General features: G+C 38.9%; 1 protein-coding gene across 1 annotated transcript in view; it reads right to left on the reverse strand.

Annotated features, from left to right (window-relative positions):
- LOC106083241 (uncharacterized) overlaps positions 1–10,461 on the reverse strand; it is a 48,951-nt gene extending 38,490 nt beyond the window's left edge. The window contains exon 1 of the mRNA XM_059367219.1: positions 10,380–10,461. Coding sequence (XP_059223202.1) covers positions 10,380–10,461 — 82 coding nt within the window. The remainder of the gene's footprint in view (positions 1–10,379) is intronic.
- Positions 10,462–12,224: the final 1,763 nt, after the last annotated feature.

A 12,224-nucleotide genomic window follows, 5' to 3' on the forward strand; every position in this document is an offset into this window, starting at 1 on the left:
CATAGTTCCTCACAAATGTCGGCTGCATTAGGAGGGGATAACCAGCGCTGAAAATTATTTCTGATGTTGTCCCCAGGATTCGAACCAAGGCACTCAGCGTCTTATGCGGACCTGCTAACCGGTACGGTGGCCTCCAACTATCAAAAAGTGTAGTCCGATTAAAGTTTTACCCCATAGATAAGGGGCCGCCGTTCGTAATTGACATCTTTTCGTTGAATTTATATATGTTGCATTTTTAGTTATGTAGAATTTAGTTCCATTTAATTTTAAAGTATGGCAACTCCGTTTTTAGCAACTTTATTATGTTTATGGACCGGAAACTTCTCACCTCACAGCTCATAATTTATCTGCCTTTGATAGGAGGATTAAAAACTTTAGCCAGAAGCAAAAGGAAACGATGTAATTATTAAAATTGAACCAACTATTGCTCATTTGGGTATAATTTGGTAAATAGAAAATAAATTAGAAATTTCTTTTGTATTCTCAACGACAAGTATTTATGTTTTGGTTAGAACTGTGTGTGTGCCAAAGAAAAGTGTTTGTCTTGGGCTTATGCCATTATATTGAAGTAATGTTTCAATGCCGTTATTTAGAAAACTTTCATTTTAATGGAGTAAAATAAAAACAAACAATACATTTGTAGCTGTTGTAAACCGAAAGGCTTGGCAAATAATCAAATTGATAATTGAATTTAGAGGATGTTCTTGAAGGTGACAAAGAGTTCTATTCAATTGTAGTTTAAGGCCTTTAAGTATGGCAGCAATAATGACAATTGTATAAACAACAAGTAAGAGTGTGCTATGTTCGGCCGGGCCGAATCTTATATACCCTCCACCATGGATCGCGTTTATTGAGTTCTTTGCGCGGTATCTCTTTTTAGGTAAACAAAAAATAATGAATAAGAACTGTTATGGCATTCGAGCTATATCAAATTATAGTGCGATTCGGACCATAAATGAATTGAATGCTGAACATTGTAGAAGTCATTGTTTAATATTTCGGTGCATTCGGATAAGAATAAGCCTTGTAGGGGCTCAAGAAGCAAAATCGGGAGATCGATTTATATGGGAGCTGTATCAGGCTATAGATCGATTCAGGCCATATTTAACACGCATGGGAGAAGCCATTGTACAAAATTTCAGCCAAATCGGAGTAGAACTTCGCCCTCTGGAGACTTAAGAAGTCAATATGGGAACTGCGCCTCTGGAGGCTCAAAAATTCAAGATCCAAGATCGGTTTATATAGCAGCTGTACCAGGTTATGTACCGGTTTGAACCATATTTAACACAGTTGTTGGAAGTGATACTAAAACACCTCATGCAAAATTTCAGCCAAATCGGATGAGAACTGCGCCCTCTAGCGGCTCAAGAACTCAAGATCCATGATCGGTTTGTATGGCAGCTGTACCAAGTTATGAACTGATTTGAACCATACTTAGCACAGTTGTTGGAAGTAATAACAAAACACCTCATGCAAAATAACAGCCAAATCGGATAGGAATTGCGCCTTCTAAAAGCTGAAGAATTCAAGACCCCTGATCGGCTTATATGGCAGCTATACCAGGTTATGTACCGATTTGAACCACATTTAGCACAGTTGTTACAAGTGATACCGAAACATCGCGTGCAAAACTTCAATTTTAAATCGGATGAGAATTGAGGCCCTCTACAGATTCAAGAAGTAAAGACCCAAGATCGGTTTATGTGGCAGCTATATCAAAACTTGGACCGATTTGGCCCATTTAAAATCCCAAACGACCTACACTACTAAAAACTATTTGTGCAAAATTTCAAGCGCCTAGCTTTACTCCTATGAAAGTTAGCGTGCTTTCGACAGATAGACGGTCAAACGGACGGACATGGCTAGTTCGACTTAAAATGTCATGACGATCAAGAATATTTATACTTTATTGGGTCTTAGACTCTTGTTTCGAGGTTTTACAAACAGAATGACGAAATTGGTATACCCCCATCCTATGGTGGACGGTAAAAAAAACACTACGTGCAAAATTTCAGCCATGGTCAACAATTGCAGTTTCTAGGGGCGTAAGATGTCAACTCGGAAAATCGGTTATATATGTGACCTATATCAAGTTATTACCAATTGCCACCATATTTAGCACGATAGTTGGTAGTCTTAACATAACACAACGTGCAAAATTTCAGCCCAATCGAATTAAAATTGCGACTTCTAAGATGTGAAATCCTAAAATGTGAAACCGGGCGATCAATTTATATCCTTTATATACAGATTCGGACAATACAATCATTTGAATTTATAATAGATATTATAGTAATCAAGATGTCAATCGGGAGATTGGTTTGTATGGGAGCTATATCAGGTTATAACCAATTGAGACTACACATAGCACAATTGTCTTTATTAACTGAATACTACTTGCAAAATTTCAGCCCAATCGTATAATATTTGCAACTTCTAGCGGCTGAAGAAGTCAAGTCGAAGGTCCAATATATAAGGAAGCTACAATACATCCAAATCTAAACCAATATGGCCCATTTGTAGTTCCCAACGAAATACATCAATAGGAGATATGTGTACAATATTTACAGCAGATATCTTTAGTCATTCAATCGCTATCGTGATTTCCATAAACGGGCGAACGGAGGGACGGATGGGCAAATGAACGGACGGATACGGCTACATCGACTTAAAATCTCAAAACGATCAAGAATTTATATTCTTTATGGAGCCCAGATCAATATTTCGTTGTGTTACAAACCGAATGACTAGATTAGTATACGCCCATCCTATGGTGGTGAGTATTAAAATGTCCTCGCGTATATAATGTTCGCGTACATTATTCAAGAAAATCCCTTCAATGAACATGGGGATGCTTCGCTCATGCATATGAGTGCAATCAAATTTTAATTGTAGTTCTAATTTTACTTCTTGAGGGCATATAGAACGTATTTTGCATAAGATTGCTTTTAAATTAGGAATAATGAATAATTACCTCCTTCAATATCTCTTTGAAACATGGTCCACAAATATCCACATTTCGACGTAGTCTCCATATAGACCGAACTTCAGATGTTACATCTGAGGGGGCCAATTTCATCCGATTTCAATATAATAATGAATTATATTAGCCCTCCTACGCATGTTCTAAAAGCTTTTATATGAACTCACATTTTGTTATAGCCATCATATACATTAGTTTGTTAGTTTACCTCTTCGTGCTCACGAAGATCTTTTTCATTTCATTTCGATGTATATTCTGAGCACAGAAATTAAGATTTGTGTCAGTATAAGGTTCGACGAAAATTCATAGTCGTGGATATACAAAATTTCACCTAGCTAAACTTTATGTTATATTTACTTATTCTAGAGTATTTCACCTTTGGAGTTGAATCATCTAGCCTCTGATTGAAATTGAATTTCTAGGTTTATATTGTTTTTCATAAAAAAAAAAACACCCACACACATAATTCAGAGAAATGCATTAATTTTTTGTTTCTTTGAATCGATAGTCCATATAATTAAATGTTTGAAGATTACTTACTTACTTACTTAAAGTAAAGTTACTTTAATTGGCTATGACAGAATATTTGTTCCACTAGCCGAACGTAGAATAGCGTTCCAAGCGCCTCGATCTTCTGCGCTCATTCTAAAATCTCTGACACCAAGTTTCGATGTGTCTCGCACAACTTGATATTTCCATCGGGCTTTTGGTCTTCCCGGTTTGCGTGTACTACTGTGTTTGCCATCAAAAGACTTCTTTGCTGGAGCTTCTTTATCCATTCTGAAAACATGACCTAGCCAACGCAGCCGCTTGTGGTTCATACGTCGCCTATATTCCCCTTTAACGCAAACTGGTCCATATATTCTTTCTCTCAAATACTCCAAGCACTGCCTCATCTGCTTTCACAAGTACCCATGCTTCAGAACCATATAACAGCACGGGTAGTATCAGTGTCTTGTACAGTGTAATCATCGCCTGTCGAGAGGTGGCCTTGTTTCCAAAATGCTTACTTAGTCCAAAGTAGCATCTATTTGACAATATTATTCTTCGCTTAATCTCAAAACTGGTGTCATTTGTTTCGGTAATGGCGGTGCCGAGGTAGATAAATTTAGTGACTGTCTCAAAGTTGTGGTTCCCAACTATCTCCATTTTCTTTATCTGCTCGGTTGTGCAAGGCTTTTTGGAAGTTGAAACCATCTATTTCGTCCAATCTCCATTTACTACCAGACCCATTTTCACTGACTCTCTTTCGATTCTTTCAAAGGCTGCAGTTACTACTTCCGGTGACCAACCTATGATATCGATGTTGTCAGCATAGGCGAGTTGCATGTGTTCTCTTATGATTAGTGTGCCATATCTATTCACATCTGCATCTCGTATAATCTTCTCCAGCAGGATATTAAAAATATCACACGATAGGCAGTCTCCTTGTCTGAAACCTCGTTTGGTATTAAATGGTTCGGAAAGATTCATTCCTACTCTTACTGAGGAACGCGTATCAGCAAGTGTCATCCTGCCGAGTCTTATTAATTTTGCAGGGATACCAATCTCAGACATGGCTTGAAATACCTTTGAACGTAAAGGAGTATCGAAGGCGGCTTTGTAGTCAAAAAGGAAATGGTAGGTGTTTATTTGTCCTTCTCGGGTCTTTTCCAGGATTTGGCGCAGTGTGAATATCTAGTCTAGGGTGGATTTACCAGGTCTAAAGCCGCATTGATAGGACCCAATTATTTCATTGACTCTAGGTTTTAATCTTTCACACAGTATGCTCGAGAGTATCTTGTATGCGATGGGGAGGAGATTTATTCCTCTGTAGTTGGCACATTATTACTTGTCTCCTTTCTTGTGTACGGGACATAGTATGCTGAGGTTCCAATCACCGGGTATGCGTTCTTCCAGCCAGATTGCGCAGATAAGGTGACGCATACGCCTTATCAGCGTGTCGCCTCCGGTCTTAAATAGTTCAGCGGGTAACCCGTCGGTCACGAATAAATGCATCAATATTACCTTCCAATACGACAATTGAAGCAGGCTTGTCTGTTTAGGCATAAGCTTTAAGATAGCCCCACAAAAAATAGTCTAAAGGCGTTAAAAAGCACGATCTAGGCGGTTAATTGACGAACTCACCACTCAATAAGTCCGCCTTGTTGAAACCACATGTCATGCAAGGCAAGCGCTGGCATTTTGGGCAAAAAAAAGTTCGTTTTATCTCAGGGTAAAGCTCAGCATTTACAGTTACATTACGATTCGCATTATCTTTGCAGAAGTACTGTCCAATGATGCCACTAGCGCATAAACCACACCAAACTGTATCTTTTTATACCTTACACTACTACTCTGGTACAGGATTTTATAACTTAGTGTATTTGTCTGTAACACCCAAAAGGAAGAGAGATAGACCCTTTGATAAGTATACAGATCGACTTAGAATCACTTTTTGATTCGATTTAGCTATGTTCGTCTGTCTATCTGTCCGTCTGTCCATGTTAATTTGTGTACAAACTACAGGTCGCAATTTTCATTCGATCGTCTTCAAATTTGGTGTGGGCATGTTTTTCGGTCTATATACGAAGCTTATTGAAATTGGAAAAAATCGGTTCAGATTTTGATATTGCTCCCATATATATGTTCGTCCGATTTGCAGTAATAATACAATAAAATTGTCATTTGTCAACCGATTCTCTCCTTGCCAAAATTTTGTACAACGCTTTCCTCGACGACTACCACAATATATAAGTTTGGTCGAAATCGGGTCAGATTTGGATATAGCTCCCATATATATGCAATAAAGTGCTCAGGTGGCAGGAAGGATTTTCTTATGACTCTTAATATATGTGGTGAAATTGATAGAAATCGGTTCAGATTTAGATATAGCTGCCATATATGTATATCACCCGATTTTCACTCCTAGAGCCGCTGCAAGCGCATTTATCGACCAATCTTGCCTTTGTAAAACGCTTTCTTCGACGACTACAACGATATCTATCTAAAACATCCGCCGAGGTTCATCAAAACTGGCTCGGAATTAGATATAGCTCTAACTTTGTACATTTAGGACAGGTGTAGGGTATTATAAAGTCGGCACCGACCGACTTTTGCCTTTCCTTCCTGGTTTCAAATGATGCAGTTCTTACGAAGTCATTGTACACATTTCAGCCAAATCGGATAAGAATTGCTGCCTCTTAAGAAGTATAATCGGCAGAACGATTATATGGGAGCTACATAAAAACATGGACCGATATGGCCCATTTACAATCCCGACTGACCTACACTAATAGAAAGTATTTGTGCAAAATTTCAAAGGCCTAGCTTCCATTCCAGGCATTCGGACAGACATGGCTAGATCGACTAAATATGGCGATGAAACTTAAGTATACTTTATGGGGTCTGAGATCAATATTTCGATGTGTTACAAACGGAATCACAAAGTTAGTATACCCCCATCCTATGGCTTTTCCTACTAAGCGATTTTCTTTCCCCTTTTTCTCAAGCTAGCTGTTAAGTATTTCTCAAAATTAAAGAACTTTCTACAGCCATCCAACCATTTTCTTATTTATGATAACTGCACCGCGTAAACTTATCAAGCCCACATTAATAAAATTTATAGAGAATGTCTGCAACCATTTTTCCTAAAATCGTAAAAAAATATGTGCATGTATGGATCTAACAAAAAATTATTGTTGTGTGCTTAGGCAAATTGTTGTTATAAGTTAACAAAATACCAAATATTTATGATTATTGTGACATGAGAGCGCATAAGTCAACATACTTAAAAAGAGTAGAGAAATAATTTGAATTTTGTAATCTTGAAATATGCCTGAACTCTTTTTTTGGGACGCTAGCTAACAAGGAAATTGGGCTAAGAAAAGAAAAAAATGACAAGAATTTCTTTCGTCATGTATGTATGAGTTTTCTATGCAATCAATCTGTCAACAAAACGCTGGGACGAATGAATAGACAGCGGAACTTAATGCAGAAAAAAGGGTGGTACAAATGTTTGATTTTAAAGGGAGAATTTTAAATGAAGAAAAAAAAAACAGGAAAAAAGGCATTAAGTTCGGCGGGGCCAAACTTTGGATACCCACTACCTCGGGTATATATATAAACTCCATTTCGTCAAAATCCGGTGAAAATTGAATAACTTAAGCACCCAAAATTTGGCACGGACATTAAGTGCCTTAATATATATGTCACAATTCAATTTTGTAGAACAAAATATTGGTCTTTTTGGCAGATATAACCAATTATAAACCGATCTGGACCATATTAAGGTCGGATATCGTGAGGCTCAGAAAACACTGTTAAAAATTCCAGCGAAATCAGGTAATAAATAAAGCTTTTACGGGCTGCAGACCCCTTATCGGCAGATCGGTCTATATGGCAGCTATATCTTTAGGTCGGTGTCAGGAGGTTAAAAATAACTCACCGTTTCAACTTTTAGCGAAATCGGTTAAAAATTAAAGCTTTTATGGGCTTTAGACCCTTTATGGGCAGATCGGTCTATATGACAGCTATATCTAAATATAGTCCGATCTGTACCATATTTAGGTCTGATATTGGGATGTCTTAACCTACTCACTGTTTAAAATTTCAGCGAAATCGAGTAATAAATAAAGCTTTTATTGGCTTCAGACCCCCTTATCGGCAGATCGGTCTATATGGCAGCCATATCTAAATATAGTCCGATCTCAACCATATTTTGGTCTGGTGTCAGGAGGCTAAAAACAACTCACTGTTTCAAATTTAAGCGAAATAGGTTAAAAAAATAAAGCTTTTATGGTCTTCAGACCCTTTATCGGCAGATCGGGCTATATGACAGCTATATCTAAATATAGTCCGATCTGTACCATATTTGGGTAGGATGTTGGGAGGCTTAAAACTGCACACTATTCCAAATTTCAGCGAAATCGGATAAAGAATAAAGCTCTTATAGCCTTCAGACCCTTTATCGGGAGATCAGTCTATATGGCAGCTATATCTAAATGTACTCCGATCTGAACCATATTTACGTCAAATCTCTGGAGGCTTAAAATAACCCCCTGTTTTAAATTTCAGCGAAATCGGGTATTAAATAAAGCTTTGATGGGCTTCATACTCTTCATCGGGAGATCGGTCTATATGGTAGCTATATCTAAACATGGACCGATCTAATCTATATTTTGGTCAGATGTCGGGAGGATTAAAATAACCCACTGTTGCAAATTTCAGCGAAATCGGGTAGTAAATAAAGCTTTTATGGACTTCGGACCCATTATCATAACATTATCATATATGGCAGTTATATCTAAATATAGTCCGATCTGAACCAAATTTGGGTCAGTTGTCGGGAAACCTTAAACTACTCACTGTTTCAAATTTCAGCAAAATCGAAAAATAAAGTTTTTATGGACATTAGAACCTTTATCGGAAAATCGGTCTACATAGCTGCTATATCCAAATATGGTCCGATTTGCCTCGTTCAAGAACTTAACCAGCGTGCATCAAAAAGACGTATTTGTGCCAAATTTCAGCTCCCGACACGTGATAACTATGAGCACCACACAGGCTGGAATATAGAGCATCGACTTGTGTGATGTCCATCGTTATCACGGGAAGCTCAACTGAAATCTACCGGGTGCGTCCAAAGTTTGCGGATGGTGGAAAGCTCCGTTTTTATGCGGAGTAGCTGCAAATGCGGCCGCGGGCAGTCAGCAATTTTCGAGAGGAGAGTCTCCGTTAGGAGTCTGGTTGCACTCTTAATTAAATACTGAGTGCCAATGATACTCGAGATGACAAGGCGAGTTATTGGCGCCTTCAAATAACCAATGACCAACATTTGCGTATGTTTCCTGATTAGGGGTGGATGGAGGCGAGCTTCGGATCTTGAAGCAAGTAACTCGCCACAACGAGGGATACATGTGTCATCCCACAAAACCCATGCGGTTGAGGCGCTGGGCCAGTAACCCGCCCTCGGAAAATTGAGAACTACTATGAGAAAGAAAGGAATAGTAAGCCAATCAGAACCGTCTGTAAAAATAAAAACCAAATTAAAAAAAATCATGATATAATATTTAAGTCAAGAACATTCCCCACATTTCCTTTGTCTACTGATGTAGTAACTGATGATGATGACCCCTGGGTTAAGCAGTGGGCTTAGCGAACTACCAACAAATTCTTCACAACTAACCCTGCTTTCCATATGGTCCTAGCAAACATTGTAACAAATGGTTTTTCTCGTAAAAAAAAAGAAGAAAATTCGCACATTCACATTCATTTTTTACATCTTCGCCTTGTCTAAACTTCGCAAATATGCCGAGCTATCAAATCATCAACTTGAAGGGGGCCTTGCATTAAGAAAAAAAAAGGTCTAAGCCATAAAGCCTAGGATTGCCATAGAACAAACATCACTCACAGGCACGATTCTGCCATAGAATGATAGACAACTGGACAGACAGACAGCGAAAAGCCGACGGACGACTGTACATCATCAGTGTGACAATGTCAAGTGTCATTGTTAAGTTTTATCATCGCACATATCAAGAAATATGGCCTTCCCAAAGTGAAATTCTTCATTGCATATCGTAAAAGTGGCATGCAATTCGAAGAGAAGAGAAATGGCAAAATGTTGTTTGCTAGAAATTCTCTTCGAGATGTTGATGTATTTCCTTGGAAAGATCATAAATTGTAATTGTTTTTTAGTGGGAAAGGGGTGCAAGGCAAGATATGAATGTCACAGGTCAGACCAGAGTCCAAGAAATGTTGACAAAAATAGTGGTTACTAATGAGTGTTAATGTTATTCCTCTTCAGTGATGTGGTTTATAAGAGTTAAGACGGATAAAGATATGTACGCCGCATAAGTGAGATGAGAACAACCGCGAAATCTTTTTCTAAAGTCCTCACCCGGTATCGAACATTGGCCACAAAAAATTCAAAATTCAAAAAGAAACCCACCTTATATGGAAATAAGGCAAATTATGAACCGATATGGCCTATTTACAAAGATCTACGTTCAAATTTCATGTGGATATCTTTACTCAACAGGAATGAGGGCAGCAATGAGTGCTGTCAATTCAAGTTTAAGCGGAGGGCCTCAAATGGTTAACACCTCAGCTATAACCATCAAAAATTTTGTGATCATATCTTTATCCGTTCATAAATGACAGTCAATTCAAGTTTAAGCGGAGGGCCTCAAATGGTTAACACCTCAGCTATAAGCATCTAAAATTTTGTGATCATATCTTTATCCGTTCATAAATGACAGACTTATTTTCACAATTTTTTTCCTTCCCACTGTGCTGCGTGCCGCAAGCGAGCCCTCTTTGGGGGAGAAGTTTTAACATGACATAGTACCTCACATATGTTGCCAGGATAAAGAAGGGATCATCACCGCTGAAAAATGTTTTCCGATGTTCTTGCCTGGACGCGGACCCAGGCGTTTAGCATCATGAGCGGAAATGCTAGCCTCTGCGCTATGGCGGCCTTGCAAAGGATTTACCATACTTTTTATACCCACCACCGAAGGATGGGGGTATATTAATTTTGTCATTCCGTTTGTAACACCTCGAAATATCCATTTCCGACCCTATAAAGTATATTTATAGGGCCCCCGGTAGCTGAGTTGGTAGCGTGCTTGGATTACCAGTGCAGGGGTCGTGGGTTCGATTCCCGCCAGGAGCCATAGGCTGTTGCTACTGTGGTATCACAATGGACCTAAAATTGTCTAAGTGAGTCTGTAAAGGACTGCCACTCTTACCTAGCCTAACCTAAAGTATATATTGGGTTGCCCAAAAAGTAATTGCGGATTTTTTAAAAGAAAGTAAATGCATTTTTAATAAAACTTAGAAAAACACTTTTTTTTAAAGCAAGCTAAAAGTAACAGCTGATAACTGACAGAAGAAAGAATGCGATTACAGAGTCACAAGCTGTGAAAAAATTTGTCAACGCCGACTATATGAAAAATCCGCAATTACTTTTTGGGCAACCCAATATATTCTTGATCAGCGTAAAAATCTAAGACGATCTAGCCATGTCCGTCCGTCTGTCTGTTGAAATCACGCTACAGTCTCCAAAAACAGAGTTAATTTGCTGAAATTTCGCACAGATTCTTTTTTTGTCCATAAGCAGGTTAAGTTTGAAGATGGACGGACTATATTTTCATATAGACCGATCCGCCGATTTGGGGTCTTAGGCCCATAAAAGCCAAATTTATTATCCGATTTTGCTAAAAATTGGAACAGTGAGTTGTGTTGGCCCAGTCGACATACTTCTTCAATTTGGCCCAGATCGGTCCAGATTTGGATATAGCTGCCATATAGACCGATCTCTCGATTTAAGGCTTTGGGCTCAAAAAAGGAGCATTTATTGTCCAATCTAGTCAAATTTTGGGATGTTACGTTAATCCCTCGACATACTTCTTCAATTTGGCCCAGATCGGTCCAGATTTGGATATAGCTGCGCATTTTTGGTCCGATGTCGCCGAAATTTGGGACAGTGAGTTGTGTTAGGCCCTTCGACATTCTTCCTCAATTTGGCTCAGATCGGTCCAGATTTGGATATAGCTGCCATATAGAACGATCCTCCGATTTAAGGTATTGGGCCCATAAAAGGAGCATTGTCCGATTTAGCCAAAATTTGGGACAGTGAGTTGTGTTAGGCCCTCCGACATCCTTCCTCAATTTGGCTCAGATCGTTCCAAATTTGGATATAGCTGCCATATAGACCGATCTCTCGATTTAAGGCTTTGGGCTCAAAAAAGGAGCATTTATTGTCCAATCTAGTCAAATTTTGGGATGTTACGTTAATCCCTCGACATACTTCTTCAATTTGGCCCAGATCGGTCCAGATTTGGATATAGCTGCGCATTTTTGGTCCGATGTCGCCGAAATTTGGGACAGTGAGTTGTGTTAGGCCCTTCGACATTCTTCCTCAATTTGGCTCAGATCGGTCCAGATTTGGATATAGCTGCCATATAGAACGATCCTCCGATTTAGGGTCTAAAGCCCATAAAAGCCACATTTATTATCCGAGTTGCTGAAATTTGGGACAGTGAGTTGTGTTAGGCCCTTCGACATCCGTCGTCAATTTGGCTCAGAGGATCGGTCTATATGGCAGCTATATCCAAATCTGGACCGATCCTCCGATTGAGGGTCTAAGGCCCATAAAAGCCACATTTATTATCCGATTTGCTAAAATTTGGGACAGTGAGTTGTGTTAGGCCCTTCGACATCTTTCTTCAATTTGGCCCAGATCGGTTTAGATTTG

The sequence above is a fragment of the Stomoxys calcitrans genome, chromosome 4 (assembly GCF_963082655.1).
Source record: "Stomoxys calcitrans chromosome 4, idStoCalc2.1, whole genome shotgun sequence".
In the NCBI taxonomy this organism is placed as follows: domain Eukaryota; kingdom Metazoa; phylum Arthropoda; class Insecta; order Diptera; family Muscidae; genus Stomoxys; species Stomoxys calcitrans.